We start from the raw sequence: 18,320 nt of genomic DNA, 5'->3' as shown, positions 1-18,320 counted from the left end.
TAAAAGCCTGTATGTAAGACACGTTAGCCACGCATCGACAGTGGTCATAATCAATAGAAACCTAGCCCTCCGAAGGGCTAACGTTACGTGAGCGAGTGACAGTAACGTTATATTTATTAGCACTGAGAAGTCTACTTCTTAAAGATGGCGGCTGTTTACTAACGCCGTTCAGATGCGGCCGAGTCTGTCATTTCGTATCTAGTTCTAAATGCATGCAATATCTATGAGACGCATCGGACACTACCTGCTACCACACTAGCATCATGTGGGCGTAGTTTTTAGCAAAGTCGGCGCAGTTTGTAGCGGCTGTCGGCTGCAGTAAGGTTTGTTGTTTTTTTTATCGCTTCTTCCTCTACGCACGTGACGTCAGCGCGTTGTCCCGCCTTAAAAGTAGTCTGGGCAAAACGTGATGCTTAGAGCTGGCAAAATTAAACGATTCCTCGAGGTGAATAAAATTACTGATTAGTTTTTTAACTCGAGTTACTCGAGTTGCTCGAGTATTCGTTTCAGCTCTACACTCTTTATAAGGCACTCATTTAACTCATTCACTGCCATTGACATCTTTTCGCCCCTCCCAGGCTTAATGGATCTAGCGTTGTCAATGGCACTGAAAGATAAACATTCAGTCCTCCCAAGTTTAGTATAATAGATGAATCACATAGCAATTTATCCAGTTGATCTTTACATTTGTCTGACACTGACTCATTATGACTACGTGTGTCTGTGGTTTTTATTCAGAGATGGCATCCCTCCTTACAAACTGAGTTCCAAGAAGCAGCTTCAGAGGGAGATGCAGCGTAACGTGCGCATGAACAGCCAAGTGTCGCTGCCTGCCTTCCCTGTAAGTAGATTAACACACACGTATACGCGCAAACGGCACACACGCGACAATTTTTCAACCCGGTAGCACGCCGTCATTTCCATACCACCCTCTGTTCCGGGTCGCTTGCTTCTATGAATAGTTGCGCGCTAAAGTGCACGCGGCAATCCAACAACAGCAGAAAAGATCTGAGGAGAACCGTCAAAAGAGCTCGCCTCCCACTCGCAGACTGGCGCGCACGAGCCCTCTCGCTACCTTTGGTGTCACCTCCACCCCCCATTAGGGTTCCTTGAAGTCAGCGGGAGAGCAGGAGGTCTCTAAGCTGTTTATCGCCACAGTGCTCACAACACGCTGGGGTTTCTTCTTCCCCGACCCATGATGCAAATATGGAGAACACAGCCGAAGAGATGAGGGGAAGATCTGCCGCTTTATCCCGAGGGCTCCGAAATGAGCCCGACCAAAACACAAAGATACTCAGACGCCGTGCGCGCGCACCGCGCTTTGATCCGAGGATGAATGGAGCACGCGCGCAGGAAAGTGACAACTTCCAACAGAGCTGGCCCCCTTTTTCTCCACCGCAACCCCCTCTCTGGAGGTGAGGGATCTAAGGGAAGAGTTTGAGCGTGTCATGTGAGCTTTCAGTGGGTCAAAGGGGAGTTGCTTGCTTAAGGCTCTTAATAGAAGCTAAATTGAGGTTTTGGATAAGGGCCGGCGCTTGGAAGAAGTGTTAAAACAAGTATCTTGTGAAAATAAACTCGGCGTAACCTCAAGTTTCGTCACCGTTTTGACACGCACCATTTTTTTTTTGAGGGGGGGACAGATCCACAGATTGGCTCTGGCAAGTCGTCTCCCTCTCTGGCGCTCCCGCTTTGCTTTCTTTTCACTTTCGGAGCCTTGTTGTTGTTTCCCCGTCTGATTTTTGGCGATGGCTGCCGTTCCCCGGGTGCCGCACGCAGCCTCGGGCTCCGTCGGAACGCTTCTTTTGCTCACTTTTTTCTCTCTCCTCCCCTTCATCTCTACTACAAAGGAACGGGAGAAAACAAAAAAAAGAGGGAAAATCAAGAAAGCCTCAGTGCAAAAAAATGCAAATAATTTAATATGAGCACACTCGTGTGTGTATGTGTGCATGTGTGTATTCTCTGTCACTTTGGTAGCTCAAAGCTGCCCAGTGTGTGACAGGGGAGGGGGGGGATACATTATCTCAACCTTTCTGATCTTCATCCTTTTTTGTGGCACCTTTTATGTGCCTTCTTTGCTCTCTTCACGTTCCTTTTCTCTGCCCTCCTGCGCTCATCTTTGCATCTGGGCCTGTTTTTTTAATCCCTCATCCTTTCCTCCCTGGAGTTCTCTTCGACCCCCTGTCGATATGTGCTTTTTTTTATTTCTAAATGTAAAGTGACTGCTTCCCATCGACCTCAAAAGGGACCGCACACACCTCTTGCACCTCAGCCTGCCTCTCGCTGCGTTTTTTATTTTTGACGGGGGTCACTTTGAAGTGAGGTGGCTTTAACTCATTCACTGCCATGGACAAGTGATAGACATTAAATTATAACTGGGATGGCTGGGACTGAATGATCATATTTTAGTGCCATTTAGTGCGATAGACATCCAATCCAAATGTCGCCGTCAATGGCAGCCAATGAGTTAATATTGGGAGTGGGAACCTCTTTGTACCTCACAATATGATGCGATTTTCGATACAAAGCTCACGATAACGATGATCTGACGTTATGGCCATACATCGATTATCGATACATTGGTCAGGAAATCATTCTAGGATATCCTGCAAACAACTAATTAAGAGAAAAACAAGCTTCTAGTGTGATTTGGAATTAGTTTATCACTAGTAGACGTCCAATCCATTTGAACTGGGAGGGTGGCAGCGAATGAACATTCGTTCATTCGCTGCCATCCCTCCCACTTCAAACGGATTGAACGTCTATGGCTGTCAGTGGCAGTCAATGCCAGGCAATTAGGTAATTTTGAGCCATTGAAAGTCTCGCTGGAACAGCACCAAACAAAAGTTCCAGCATCATCACCTCGTCCAATGCAGATTTTTGACTCTTGACACCTTGTCCTATGCACATTCTTCACTCTTGATAAGTTGATAATGCTGGAACTTTTGTTTGGTGCCGTTCCAGTGAGATTTACAAAGATGATTGCCTAAAGAAGACATCAAAATTCTCTCAGTCCTTGATGATATGGGGCTGCATGTCAGGCAAAGGCACTGGGGAGATGGCTGTGGTTAAATCGTCAATAAATGCACAAGTTTACATTGAAATTTTAGACAGCTTTCTTATCCCTTCATGGCCTGCAAATACCCCAGATTTCAATCCTATTGAAAACCTGTGGTGGAAATAGAATAAAATGGTCCACAGCAAGGCTCCGACCTGCCAGGATGATCTGGCAACTGCATTCAAAGAGAGTTGGCACCAAATTGATGAAGAATACTCATCAAGTCCATGCCTCAGAGACTGCAAGCAGTCATAAAAGCCAGAGGTGGTGCTACTAAATACTAGAGATGTGTCTTGATTGCTATTTCTTTGTTTGTTTCTTCTCATGATTCCATATTTTTTTCCTTAGAATGGAGTGATTCCATATATATTTCCCTGCACTTGCTCTATAAGATTAACATTTACTGATCACCATAATGTTTTTTATTCATTTCTTTTAGTGTTCCAGAATGCTAAAGAGTTGCACTTTTGAACTAATTCATTATTTTTTCAAGCTTTTTATCTGAGCTTGTTCTACATGATAAAATGTCTGAGTGAGTGCTCGTCCGAGACTGGAGATTGCATACTTTTTGCTGGGGGTTGTATTATGGTGGAGGATTTTGATAACAACTTGTTTTTTTTTTGTTTTTTTTGTTTGTTTGTTTTTTAATCATTGATACCTTTTTAAAACGATATCTCGATTCTTGGCAGGAGCACATCGATAACCTTTTGGGATAAAAAGTATCACGATATATCACCATTTCGATATTTTGTCACACCCCTAGTTAATATGCTAAATGGTAATGGTAATGGTGTGTAAACTTGTATAGCGCTTTTCCACCTTTCAAAGGCTTTTCAAAAATGGGAAACTTTAGGGTATTTCTGAAAGGTCTACCAAACTGAAATATGACCTGTGAGAATTTAATCCTAAATCATTTACAAGGTTAATTTGTAGAGCAACTCTCCTTTGTCTGTGACTGTCAAAATTAGTTAGAATATTATAAGGTTGTTGATCTGTTTCTTGAGTTGTAATATGCGACTGTGTGGTCAATGTAAAAACGGTTCCTTTTTAAGGCAACTCTAGTTCATATATCACTCAATAGCAGCCATTGAAAAGACCCCTACCCAGTGTAGCCACACCCTTTTTGGGCAACTTTCGGCCTCCTTGGATGACGTGTATTTTGCTTCTTTCCGTAGCGCACCCGCTGTCCTCCCAAAGAAGGTGTTCCAGTGGAGCCGGCAAAGTTTGCAGCCCAGCTCATCTCGCGCCTGGAGAGCCTGAAGAGGGAACAGGACACCCTCAGCTCTCTGGAGGTGAGGCTGCAGCAGATTCAGGAGGTTTGTGTGATTCTCAGTGGAGTAAAGAACAATGTGGTGTTTTTAGTCGACTGTTGAGGATTTAATTCTTGTCGCCAGGAGGAAGAAAGAGAGGACACGGAGATAGTCGGAAGTGCTCAGCAGATGCACCCGTTGAGCCTCCTCCCCGGTTCCTCTGAGGAGGACCCCCAGGCCATACTGGACGAGCACCTGTCTCGCGTCCTGAAGACACCCGGTTGCCAGTCACCAACCGTCATCTGGCATTCCCCCCGCTCCAGCTCTCCGGAGCACCGGCCCTTTGCCCGGGCAGGATTTGGACTCAAGGCTTCCCTTTCGGGCCCTGAGCAGGGGGCCTTCACGCTCAGCATGGGTCCCAGCGGGACCCTGGTGAGCACAAAGCACATCCACCACCACTACATCCACCATCATGCTGGCCCCAAGACCAAGGAGCAGTTTGAGAGGGAGGCCGCTCTCCGGGTGCGCACCCTGTGCTCCAGTAGCTGTGAGCGTCCACCTGGCCAGCTTTACCAGCGGAGCCGCAGCCTAGGTCGAGAGATGTGCGGCGCCATCTCCGGCGACGCCGGCCTGGGGTCAGTTTTGACCAACCACCGTGTTAATTTTCATTGTGTTTGGAGCGCTGAATTGAACATTGTCTTGTCCTCCTCCTCCCAGTCGTTCCAGCTCTCTGTCCAGACGCGTGTGTCGCTCAGGGGTCGAGGAGGGCACGGCCGAGAGATGCACCGAGGAGTACGGGCCCCTTCAGCTACCCAGCAACACGGCAGACCCTGCTCAGAATGTCTTGCAGTGGCTTCTTGAAAGCAAACGGCAAGGCAGGCATAAGTCCAGGTGAGCTGGGTCTCATTTTGGGGAAAATTTTTGGAGGGTTCTATAGTGTTTGATGTCATAACATTTGGCATTCTGTCTCGCAGCGGCACCCAAAGTACCAAAAAATCTTTCGGAGGCTCCTCGACACAGACTCACACGTGGGGCGGAGGCGGAAACTGCGCTCACCTTCGCAACCACCAACCATCCCAGCCGTTCATCCAAGACCCCGCCATGCCCCCCCTGCCCCCTCCCAACACGTTGGCCCAGCTGGAGGAGGCGCGCCGCCGACTAGAGGAGGTCTCCACCACCAAGACCACCAAGCAACGGTACAGTTCGGTTTCAAAGCTGTCTCTCGTGTCTTCATTCGGTTACTGACGATAATCTTCTCCGCAGGCATTCCCTGTCCAGTCTTCAGCGGGACAAGAGCCACCTTGTGCCTGTGCAGAGTGGGGCGTCTGCCCCTTTGTCTCCTGCCAATCCTAACCCCGCCACCACCAACCTCTGTCCCCAATCAGACAAGTATGTACCATCATCAAGAGACATGTTCATGCATTCGACCCCGTTATTTTTGTGCACGCAGTAAAATGCGGAACTGTTGTGTAGTTACCACACCACCTGACCGAGACACGGCTTTCATTTCTATGTATCATTTTTACTGGCCGTCCTTCAGTGGGCTGCCAGTTGGCCGGGCCGAGGGAAGCTTAGCAAAGAGACAGCTCCTCTGAAGTGGGCCTACAAAGCCTTGGCCCGAGCTGAAGGGGAATTGATAACACTGTAGCCCCCCCTTTTCTTGGTGCGCACGCACACAACAGAGCAGCTCATACTTATGGGCACTACTGGGTCACACAGTTTCCGCCGGCCTGGTTATTCTGGAGCCAAGACTGGCTTTTAACACTTTTTGCGAGGTCACGCTCAACGTTCTTCTTCTAATGTTATTTGTCTCTCCATTTTTTGCAGTGCCGCAGAAAGTCGGAAGAGTTCAACAAGCCACGGGCTGAGCAGCGGGGAGACGGTGGTGACTTACTTCTTTTGCGGGGAGGAAATCCCTTATCGAAGGACCATGAAGAGCCACAGTCTCACCCTCGGCCACTTTAAGGAGCAACTGCGCAAGAGGGGAAGCTACAGGTGTGTATCTGGTTCACTTCTGAAGAAATTAGCAACAAACAAACCTGCCTGGAGTATATCTGGCAATGCAGCCTAAAACAACATTTTTCCATTCACGGCAGCGCTTGTCAGTGGCCTATTATTTACAAAGATTTTGAAAAGTGTCCATAGAGGGAATTTTTTCCACGCATCTGTTGTCCTACGTCTGCATTGTGGCTGTGAGATCATGAGCGGTCTGGCAAGACAGCTAGGTGTTGACACTGTTGCACCCGACAGTTTCAAGCACGGCGGGCCAGTATATGGGGGATGTAAACCAGCACTACGTTACCTCATTGTAATGTCTGAGATTGATCTAGGCGAGCATGGGATTGGTTGACGCAGTTTTTACTCTCGTCTTTCCATTAACATGTGTTTTTAAAAAAACTCATTCATTACAGGGATGCTTAATATCTTAGGTTAGAGTATGTTAAAGTAATTCTTAAGAACATCCACATTGTGGAGTTGGCATGTGACTTAAATGTGTGTTGTTGTTTTTTTTTTTTAAATAAATGATTATCGTTAAAAAGAATACATTCTAATATTGCCGATAAAATTTGAACAGGTTTACAATGTTGCTTCAAACGGACAGTAGCACCCATTTTTCAGGTAGTTATGTAAAAATAAGATCTCATTGAACGAAATAATTAATGTTGAGGTATTCAATGCAAAATTAAATTAGGTCCAGAATAGGCATGGAATAGCCGGTATGAGATTGAGCCGGTATGATAACCTTAAGCCAGAATGTCACGGTATTGCAATTACAGCTCTAAAATATGTCACGTTGAGATATCTGGGTTAAAAAAATAAATAAATAAAATTCCATTGAATAGGATTTTTATTTTTCAAAACATATTAGCAAATTGGAACATAAGTATAATGTTTTGTTTAAAAAAATAACTAAAATATTCTAATTGAAATTAAAATCAATGCGGTCCTTTAGGTGAGCCTAAACCCACAGCCACAGCTGAACATTATTACCATCAGAACAAAAATAATAGAATTATTTTCCATAAAAGCATGTGTGTATGACTCGTATCATGTTTATATTATACACACACACTTTCTCAACACACACAGTTGCCAGTGAGAATAAAAACACGTTTTACCACCGCTAGACACACTAAACACGCTAGAGTTAACTCTTGTAGCTGGTGGGAAACATTCATGACCGTGTTTACTAACCTTTAATTTAGTAAAAATGCGAAATCATATTGGAGGTATTGCCTGCTCGGCAGCCACTCTCCCCAAACATGTTTTACATGCCCTAAGTCTGTAACTTTTCTGTAGCCGAAGAATTCCCATGCAAGCGATTTTATTTTCCTCGATGGGGGGGAAAGTTCAGGAGTTTCAACTCCTCCAGGCATCGTGTAGCACAGCTGACTCACTGACACTGAGCAACAACCCATGGGGAAGGGCTGAGCCTTGCAGTTGCAAGCGAGGGATTTCTCCCAGCATTTTTAGGACCTAAAAATAGCTAATACCGTAGGGACGGTATGACGGAAAATTTTTGCGGTTTTGAAAACCGTGACGTTTTCATACCACGGTATACCTGGTAATCGGCACATCTAATCCAGAACGAGGTTACAGGTAGTCCTCGGGTTACAAACGAGTTCCATTCCTACGCTGGCGACGTAACCCAAATTTCTGCGTAAATCGGAATTAACCCTATAAGCACCCTTAAATACAACTGAAATCTCAAAAGAACTATCCAAAAACATATTAGATGTAAAATAAAGTTAAAAAAAACAAACAAAATAGATATTATTTCCCTCTGGTAACACCGATCCCACCATAGTTCATCGCCGAGCCGTGGCTCTGCCGTCTTGAAATGTTAACTGGCGTTCACCCACACTTCCCAACGTGAAAGCAACGCTCGAAACTGAAGAGAAAATGGCGCTGGCGTTAGAGCAACAAAGGAAAACGGACCGCGCGTATAAAGTAAAAAACAAAAAATAATAATAATAATAAATAAATAATAAATCTCTTGTAGCAACATTTGTACATCAAAATGACAAAATTAAAAAGAACTGAATAATTTTTTTGTTAAATGACCTTTTTCTGAGTTTTATTTTGTTTTTGAATCCGGCAGTTGACAAAGAATCAAATGTATGAAAAACTTATTACTAAAATTGATAAAAAACTAAACTAAAACTAATAATTTTTAGAAAAATGCAAACTAATTAAAACTAACAAATCCACTCTAAAAACTAATTAAAACTAACAAATCAGACAGGGAAGAAATTTGTAACTCAATAAAACTAACTATAATGAGAAATCCAATATTATTACATCCTTTGTCCAAAACATGGTCATCTTGTGCGATAGTTATTCACTGTCTTAACTACTGAGACAGTCAGGAAATTAGAATATTGTGTATTCTAATTTCCTGAGACAGTCCTGTATATATACACAGGACTGTCTCAAAAAATTAGAATATTGTGTATTCTAATTTCCTGAGACAGTCCAGTACATGCAGTGATTACGCACTTGGGGCCTGGCACTCACCATCAGTGTTGTTAACAAAGTGCTTTACTAGCGGCGTTATTTTTTGTCAGTAGTGAGTAATCTACTTAATTAGTTTTCCCATCTTTGTGACTCCGTTACTGAGGATGTAAAGGCGTGCGTTAGGATGCGTTACTACGTTCGTTGAATGACGCGAGAAATGTCTGCGAGACACGGCGAGAGCAGAGGGGAAGTAGGTTGTGATGCCGTTGCAAACTCCATGTTAGATGGCTCGGAGCGTTAGCATAGCATTCACATTCTTTCTAGCATTAGCATTTAGCAATTGTTTAGTTTTTTATTACCAAAAATAGTCACTTGCCCTAAACTTTTACTAAAGGACATATCCATTAACCATGTTTTTTTTTTTTTAAATCAAAACAACTAGAGCAAAGATAGAAGAGGGAAGAGATTCAAGCCTCACCTGCATCTGCATATTAAATATATCTATTAATATTAGGGGGGGTGTTTGGGGTGTGATGGTACACACACAAGTCAGGGTTCAGTACAACAGGAAAAATGCTTTTATCTCACAGCATTTGAAAGTTGAAGTGTGTACACCATTACACTCTTATATAGGTGAAATTTTTAAAAATGTAAAAAAAAGGGTGACCTGTTTTGGGGGCTTTTTTTTTTTTTTTTTTTGGAATGAAAAAGGCAATTCAATTCAGTTGGTTACTATAAAAATATTTGATGTTTGAAAGTTACGTCAGTTACTTTGTCGAGTAACTAATTACTCTTTAAGTTGGGGTAACTGCGTTACTAACTCAATTTTAAAGTAAGATTAACAGCACTGCTCACCATATATGCAGTTGCTATGCCCACTGCCGACACAGCCTTGAATTATCTTAATATTTTTGTAATAACAAAACTGAGTTCGCTTAACTCGTGGCCTGCGGAAGACAGCAGTTCAAACCAACACCTACAAACACCAAGTTTAGCGATTTTCAGTTTTGGATATAATCAGACCAGTTGTCTTATCAGTTGGGTTCAGATTCAAGCCTGCATTTTGGGAAGAGAAATGAGAAGGACAAAAGGGAGGGCGGCTGGCGTGGGGGTTTCGGAAGAGAGCACGAACTACAGCGATTTGGGTCCCATCTGGTATTGATTTCCATGCTAAGGCACACTTAATACGCGGCTTTGAAGCCCCGGCCGCTTTCATTTCAACCAACAAAGACTCTCACAAATGGCCAGCATGCAAATGCTTTGCTGATGCTATCGAGAAGAGGGGGGTACCCCTCTTTTCCCTTCTCTGCTTTTTTAGTATTTATTAGCTTCTTTAAAGGTAAAATGATCAACTGCTGAAGACCAGTTAATAATCAAACATGTGGCGGAACTAGGAGCAACAGTTGTGACAAGCACCGCTTCCACGTGGTCGGTGTACCCCGTCCAATACCCCCTTACTCCTTCCGCTCGTCTTCCTTTCCCTCTGGCACGCTATCACAACTTCCTGTGTCATACCAGCCACATTTTTAGGGGTGGGGGGGGCTAAGGAGAGCAGATTAATAGCAGCCAACAAACGTGTAGAGTTGGGTCGTTTCTTCAACATGGCAGCGGATCAACAAAGAACAGTAATGCTGCACCCTGCCAGACGATATTGGTGCCAGATGTCAGTGCGAGCAAAAAAAAAAAGGGGAGAAGAAAAAAGTGGGGGCAGATGTAGCCACATTAAAAATGAGCTAATTCACTGCCATTGACCAGGATGAACGTCCAATCCATTAGAACTGGGAGAGAATGGATTTAAAATGGATTGGACATGTATCGTCGCCAATGGTGGTGAAAAAGCTCATTTCAGGTTTTCATTAACGGCCACCCGCGTCCTCATTGGCCACACCTTTCTTTCCCATGTTTTTCTCAGGACTACTTTTATAAGAATTGCGTGTTCTCGTTAAAAACAAAATGCGCACAAACATTCCAGTCCAACCCACACACGTACACACAGATGGAGCAAATCAAGGCATTTTTCCCCCCCATTACATTGTTAAAGGGTGCATTCTGAGTGAGACCCCCCCTCTAGTAACTCCCCCATGCTGGTTTCTCTTCCGCAAAAATGAGGTTGGTGGTGGCTTGCATCATTAATGGCCCAGTGAAGTCATGAACCCGCCCTAAGCTCGCCTCCGCTAGCACCTTCACTCGTTGGCTAACATTGATGGTGAGAAGTGTCCAATTAGGGCTGGAAAAACAATAGATATTTTTGTCCCCATATTTTCTGAGTTCAATTCTTCTTTTTTCTTAACTGGTAAAACAGTGCAAGAAATATACTAGTATAAGAATAACGATGGCTAATAATGGTCTTTTTTTTTTTTAAGGTATACAATAGGGCTGTCAAAATTATCGCGTTAACGGGCGGTAATTAATTTTTTTAATTAATCACGTTCAAATATTTGACTCAATTAACACACAAATGCCCCGCTCAAACAGATTAAAATGACAGCACAGTGAAATGTGTACTTGTGTTTTTCGGAGTTTTGGCGCCCTCTGCTGGCGCTTGGGTACGACTGATTTTATTGGCTTCAGCACCCATGAGCATTGTGTAAGTAATTATTGACATTAACAATGGCGGGCTACTAGTTTATTTTTTGATTGAAAATTTTACAAATTTTATTAAAACGAAAACATGAAGAGGGGTTTTAATATAAAATTTCTATAACTTGTACTAACATTTATCTTTTAAGAACTACACGTCTTTCTATCCATGGATCGCTTCAACAGAATGTTAATAATGGTAATGTCATCTTGTTGATTTATTGTTATAATAAAGAAATACAGTACTTATGTACCGTATGTTGAATGGATATATCCATCTTGTGTCTTATCTTTCCATTCCAACAATAATTTACAGAAAAATATAGCATATTTTATAGATGGTTTGAATTGCGATTAATTACGATTAATTAATTTTTAAGCTGTAATGAATTCGATTCAAAATTTTAATCGTTTGACACCCCTAGTATACAAGTTTTAAATAAAAAAAAAGTACGGAAAAGTACAAAAATAAACTGCTTCTTTAGGTGTAATATATACAACCTAAATTGGCCAGGCAATTGTGCTTCGCAGAGAATCACTGACAGCAACAAAGAGTAGTAGAAGAAGAGAGTAATAGCCTGTGAGTAATGTTATACTTATCGTCAATGTATATTTCCGGGTTGTTTGTACGTGAATATTAATTATTTTGAGCATTAAAACTCGCGACCCGGTGCTAAATTTCGATAGCGCATTATTAAGCAAATGAGGTTTCAGGAACAGAGGAGTGTATGTTTTATATTTTAATGCAGAGTATGTAATTTTCTTTGTTTAGTTTTACAGTTTAGCTCAAATGGTTTGAAAAGTGTCAACACTTTTTAAAGGGAACCTCGGACTAAAAGACTTGTAGGCTCTTATAAGCCACAATTGTTCTCTTTTACTAAAATATGTTATTAGAAACACATAAAATATTGCTATCGAGTTAAAAATCTATAATATTTGGTGCATACATTACCGTCCAAAAGTTTTCCCAAATTTTTGAACTGCAGTGTTGACCTCCAGAGGGCGCCATGTTTTATGCTTGCAATGGAGACTCGGGGTGATGACGTAGATTGTCACTGTCACTAGACGAACACTACCGGGTTACTCCAATTCCTTCTAAGCGACGAGACGTCCAACACATGCGCACATCATATGAAAGCGGCGAGTAGTTACTATTTGTGTTTTTATTGAATCTTTTATTACCTTTACGTTGCCTCCAAATACTTCTTGCATGCGTTTCCTTCTCATACTTTTAAGCTTTGTTTTCTTGTGGTACAGTGCCTTGCAAAAGTATTCGGCCCCCTTGAATCTTGCAACCTTTCGCCACATTTCAGGCTTCAAACATAAAGATATGAAATTTAATTTTTTGTCAAGAATCAACAACAAGTGGGACACAATCGTGAAGTGGAACAACATTTATTGGATAATTTAAACTTTTTTAACAAATAAAAAACTGAAAAGTGGGGCGTGCAATATTATTCGGCCCCTTTACTTTCAGTGCAGCAAACTCACTCCAGAAGTTCAGTGAGGATCTCTGAATGATCCAATGTTGTCCTAAATGACCGATGATGATAAATAGAATCCACCTGTGTGTAATCAAGTCTCCGTATAAATGCACCTGCTCTGCGATAGTCTCAGGGTTCTGTTTAAAGTGCAGAGAGCATTATGAAAACCAAGGAACACACCAGGCAGGTACGAGATACTGTTGTGGAGAAGTTTAAAGCCGGATTTGGATACAAAAAGATTTCCCAAGCTTTAAACATCTCAAGGAGCACTGTGCAAGCCATCATATTGAAATGGAAGGAGCATCAGACCACTGCAAATCTCCCAAGACCCGGCCGTCCTTCCAAACTTTCTTCTCAAACAAGGAGAAAACTGATCAGAGATGCAGCCAAGAGGCCCATGATCACTCTGGATGAACTGCAGAGATCTACAGCTGAGGTGGGAGAGTCTGCCCATAGGACAACAATCAGTCGTACACTGCACAAATCTGGCCTTTATGGAAGAGTGACAAGAAGAAAGCCATTTCTCAAAGATATCCATAAAAAGTCTCGTTTAAAGTTTGCCACAAGCCACCTGCCACCATCCCCACTGTCAAACATGGTGGTGGCAGCATCATGGTTTAGGCCTGCTTTTCTTCAGCAGGGACAGGGAAGATGGTTAAAATTGACGGGAAGATGGATGCAGCCAAATACAGGAACATTCTGGAAGAAAACCTGTTGGTATCTGCACAGGACCTGAGACTGGGACGGAGATTTATCTTCCAACAGGACAATGATCCAAAACATAAAGCCAAATCTACAATGGAATGGTTCAAAAATAAACGTATCCAGGTGTTAGAATGGCCAAGTCAAAGTCCAGACCTGAATCCAATCGAGAATCTGTGGAAAGAGCTGAAGACTGCTGTTCACAAACACTCTCCATCCAACCTCACTGAGCTCGAGCTGTTTTGCAAGGAAGAATGGGCAAGACTGTCAGTCTCTCGATGTGCAAAACTGATAGAAACATACCCCAAGCGACTTGCAGCTGTAATTGGAGCAAAAGGTGGCGCTACAAAGTATTAACGCAAGGGGGCCGAATAATATTGCACGCCCCACTTTTCAGTTTTTTATTTGTTAAAAAAGTTTAAATTATCCAATAAATTTTGTTCCACTTCACGATTGTGTCCCACTTGTTGTTGATTCTTGACAAAAAATTAAAATTTTATATCTTTGTTTGAAGCCTGAAATGTGGCGAAAGGTTGCAAGGTTCAAGGGGGCCGAATACTTTTGCAAGGCACTGTAGCTTTAAAGCAGATTGTTGATCTGTTGAGCACATTAGTCATGTAGCATATTTAAACCACCCTGATTTGATATTACTACGTTGAAGTATTTTCTTCAGGCTCCTTTAGTATGTTTTGTCTGGATGCATCCAAACAGAACAGGCTGAAAGCGCATGGCAGCATTTGGGTGTCAAATCGCCTCTTGTTGGACGTTTCGCCATTGTAGCACATTTTGGCAGAACAGTTTTTTTTCTGTCCTTCTCTCGTTTCGTCTCATTCCGTCTCTCCGGTTCATTTTGCTTTTGCTGCTCGTTTTGTGAAATATCGACAGATGACATGTTTATGTCGCTAGAGTCATACTTTGGAAACCCAGCAGCGTAACCCAGTGACGTCACCGCCCTGCGACGTCAACAACAATGGCGACCTACTACTTAAACTAATTTTACAAATTGTATAAAACTGAAAACATTGACACATTTCAATATCAAATTATTTTAACTCATAATAACTAGGGTTGTTCCGGTCATGTTTTTTTGCTCCCAATCCGATCCCGATCGTTTTAGTCTGAGTATCTGCCGATCCCAATATTTCCCGATCCGATTGCTTTTTTTGCTCCCGATTCAATTCCAATCATTCCCGATAATTTTTCCCGATCATATACATTGTGGCAATGCATTAAGAAAAAAATGAATAAAACTCGGACGAATATATACATTCAAAATACAGTACATAAGTACTGTATTTGTTTATTATGACAATAAATCCTCAAGATGGCATTTACATTATTAACATTCTTTCTGTGAGAGGGATCCACGGATAGAAAGACTTGTGACTTTGTATATTGTGACTAAATATTGCCATCTAGTGTATTTGTTGAGCTTTCAGTAAATGATACTGAAGGCCATGCCCAATGCATGATGGGAAGTGGAACCATGACAAATGAAACCACGACTGTGCGTAGTGCGTATGTTCTCTGCGATGGGATATAACTGAAGGTGTTAAGAAAAAGATCAGTTGCTACCATGCTTCCCCACATTTCTTCCCATGATATTTCTAATCGTTGGGAGAGGGCTTGAAAGGCTTTAGCCAATTAAAATAAGGCTCCAAAGGCTGCCAAAATTCCCTCTACTCATTTTGCGCTGCCTTTTAGCTCTCTACATAGGCAAAACAGCGCGACAATTCTTGAGTGGGTCGTGAAGCGCATGCATTAATTACTGTAAATATTTTAACGTGATATATTTTTTTAAAAAATTAAATACCGCCATTATAGGGATAAATTTGATAACCCTGCCTTAATCCTAAACTAAAGATTCTGGATAAGTGTAACATATTATGTCTGTAACGTTAAATACAATTAGAAAACGATTTAATAAAAAAAAAAAAAAATTTTAAAAAGGCATGGCCGATATTTTTTTGCCGATTCCGATACTTTGAAAATGACTTGATCGGAAGATCGATCGGCATCCCGATCGATCAGGTCCGATCAATCTCTAATAATGTTTACCTTTTAAGGACTACAAGCCTTTCTATCCGTGGATCCCTTTAAGAAACCCTTGTTCTGCCAAACTATAGTCTAGCTTCATTCCCACCGCATTTAATTGATGAAATATGTCTTAGCTAATCAACCTACAATTATTCTCAAGATACCATCTCAATCCTAACGTCATCTCCTGTCTCCATTTTGATGGCAGGTACTATTTCAAGAAGGCCAGCGACGAGTTTGAGTGCGGCGCCGTGTTTGAGGAAGTGTCGGACGACGGTTCCTTGCTGCCCACATACGAGGGCAAAATCCTGGGCAAGGTGGAGAGGATGGACTAAGGCTAGTGGACCTGATGGACTCCGAAATTGAACGACCACTTGTCAAGCAAGTGAACCGGACTGCCAAGCCCTTCCCCATGTGACACTTGTATTGTAGTGTAAAGACCTTTATTGCTATTTATTGAAGATATCCCAGCCCCACAACCTGACACTTCTATGGACACGCTGCTTGGTGATGGGTGGGAAAACGGAAAACTACTCCACTTCTTTTTTTTTTTTTTTTTTTTTTTTTTTTTTTTTTTGGTGAAGGCAAGGAAATCCATTTTTTTCCGGCTGCAAACTTCACAAATACCTCTGGTGTTTCATGGGGGAACAATGACAATCCAAGATTTACTACTGCAGTGCTATTTGTGCCCCCCCCCCTCCCATTTTCTCCAAAAGTCACTTTTAACATTGAATTCTCCTCTCTGGGACTCGCCTTGATCCGTCTCGTCGCAGTGCCTTTGTTTGAGTGGCGCAGGCGTTGCACAAATAGCCCCCACGCTCTAAACTCACTGCCGTTGACGGCAATAGCGTACATTACATTTAGACTGTAATGGATCGGACGTCCATCGCCGTCAATGGCGGCCATTGAGTTTAGAGAAGAAAAAAAAAAAGTGTTTACATCCTGAAGAATATCGACCAACAGAAAATGTTCCCCAAATGTGCTTATTGTATGTGCGCACGTGTTTGAGCGAGTTGATTTGTGTGCAACTCCGAGCTGCGTGATGATGATATGATTACGATAACACTATTCTACGATGTAGTGTTTTTATGGAGTACAGCAGCTGTGCCTACATGGATTCTTGCCGTGTTTGACCCCGTTTTAAGGGGTCCCCTTACTCCCTTGGTTTTCACAAGGGGCCTAAAACAAATGATTCAACTAAAGATATTTTTATGCATTTTTATCGGTATCCCCTTTCATCCTCCTTTTGTGTTTTATAATATTTTACATGGCTTCCTCGGCTCCACTTAAAACTGTAAATTATGCGTTCTATAGAGCTCGGTACTTTAATTATTGTAATTATGAAGAGATGTAGCCTTTATTAAAATGTTCTATTTTTCAAATGAGCAAATGGCTTCCTATGGTTTTCTTGCGGTGGGGAGTCTATGTATGGATGGAATTCTTATTTAATTGGAATGTGTGTGTTGGAAACTTGAATGCGCATCCACCCTGCTGCGGCGAGCAAAACTCGCCGGATCCTCGCTGGAGAAATCTCCGTCAGATTTGCATCCATTATCAGCTCTTAATTTACTCCCTGTTGGAAATTAAAGCACATTGCATTAATTTGGCCGCCAGAGCCCGGCTGTGTTTTTAAGCGTCAGCCAAGCGTTCAACTTAAAGTGCGCGTTAATGAGACTGTTAGGTAAAACATGCTATTTACATGCTAAACCGTTGGGCCTCCTGTGGCAATCTTTATCACAGTTTTTATTTAACGTCGGATGTGACGTCACGGCATCAGCGAGTAAACAAATAATGCGTTACTAATACCGACTTCCTGTCTCGGGGCACGCCGCATTCATTCGGTAGAAGACATGTAATTACGGCGGCTTGCAAATATGTAATTTTAATTTCAGAAATAGCCGGCTTAAAACGGCACAATGATGTAGTCCTTAGCAAACACGTAAATAGGGAATTTTTCCATTTTATTTTTAGTGCTGGATTAAAATGCGCACCCACTTGTGTTCGCATGTGTACAAATATAGCTGAGCGACACGTGGGCGTTGGTGACAACATAGGAAGGGTAAAAAGTGTCTTCTACCAGCACAATTTGATTTTGGTATCTTTTCAGTAGCATGAAAATGATAACTCCCATTCACTCCTATGGACAATTTAGTCTTCAAGGAACCAGAACTAAACACATCTTTTAGTTTTATATTTTTGTTTCGTTGTTCAGCTAACATTAACAACAATTCATTCCCGAATTTGTGATCGTCATTTAATGACGTTAATGTCACTTTTAATGCTCCAGCTAACTACAAACAATGATCCACAAGCAGTAAAAATCGACGTTGTGCGTGAAGATGAATAAACAAGCTGGACTTTTCAAGAAGAACAACATTGTGAAGATCACAGTTGTAAAAAAATTTCGCTAACAGTAACTCTTTGAAATAGCAGCAACAACTAGCTCCTCTAGCGAGCTACAGTGATCCCTTGTTTTTCACGGTTAATTGGGAGCGCCCATGCTATAATCGAAATCTAGAAATGTAGAGGTGTGGCTTATTTACATGAAAAAAAAAATGGGGTGGGGGATGTTGACTGTATTTATTCGGATTTAGCATTGGAAAGAGATACTTATAAGACATACCGCCTCCCAAAGTATCATTCTTTATTAACTCATTTGCTCCCAAAAACAATTAAATACGTTGTATTTTTAATTGTTTCAGTGTCCCAAAGATGTATTTATACGTCTTTTACGTTTTTTTTCACAAGAGACAT

The 18,320-nt window shown here is 42.1% G+C and overlaps 1 protein-coding gene across 2 annotated transcripts in view; it reads left to right on the top strand.

Annotated features, from left to right (window-relative positions):
* Positions 1–16,948, top strand: part of LOC130904635 (axin-2-like) — a 29,294-nt gene extending 12,346 nt beyond the window's left edge. Inside the window, exons 4-11 of one of the 2 annotated variants that reach the window (XM_057817537.1) lie at positions 739–841; positions 4,231–4,347; positions 4,450–4,940; positions 5,023–5,196; positions 5,280–5,501; positions 5,569–5,694; positions 6,133–6,300; positions 15,775–16,948. In XM_057817537.1, the coding sequence (XP_057673520.1) occupies positions 739–841; positions 4,231–4,347; positions 4,450–4,940; positions 5,023–5,196; positions 5,280–5,501; positions 5,569–5,694; positions 6,133–6,300; positions 15,775–15,901 (1,528 nt within the window). In that variant the 3' untranslated portion in view covers positions 15,902–16,948. Of the gene's footprint in view, positions 1–738; positions 842–4,230; positions 4,372–4,449; positions 4,941–5,022; positions 5,197–5,279; positions 5,502–5,568; positions 5,695–6,132; positions 6,301–15,774 lie in introns of both variants that reach the window. The other variant, XM_057817536.1, reaches the window with a different exon arrangement.
* The last annotated feature ends 1,372 nt before the right edge of the window (positions 16,949–18,320 follow it).

The sequence above is a fragment of the Corythoichthys intestinalis genome, chromosome 16 (assembly GCF_030265065.1).
Source record: "Corythoichthys intestinalis isolate RoL2023-P3 chromosome 16, ASM3026506v1, whole genome shotgun sequence".
Taxonomy (NCBI): Eukaryota; Metazoa; Chordata; class Actinopteri; order Syngnathiformes; family Syngnathidae; genus Corythoichthys; species Corythoichthys intestinalis.
Note: the sequence above shows the minus strand (reverse complement) of the source record. Positions and strands in the feature narration are given on the sequence as shown.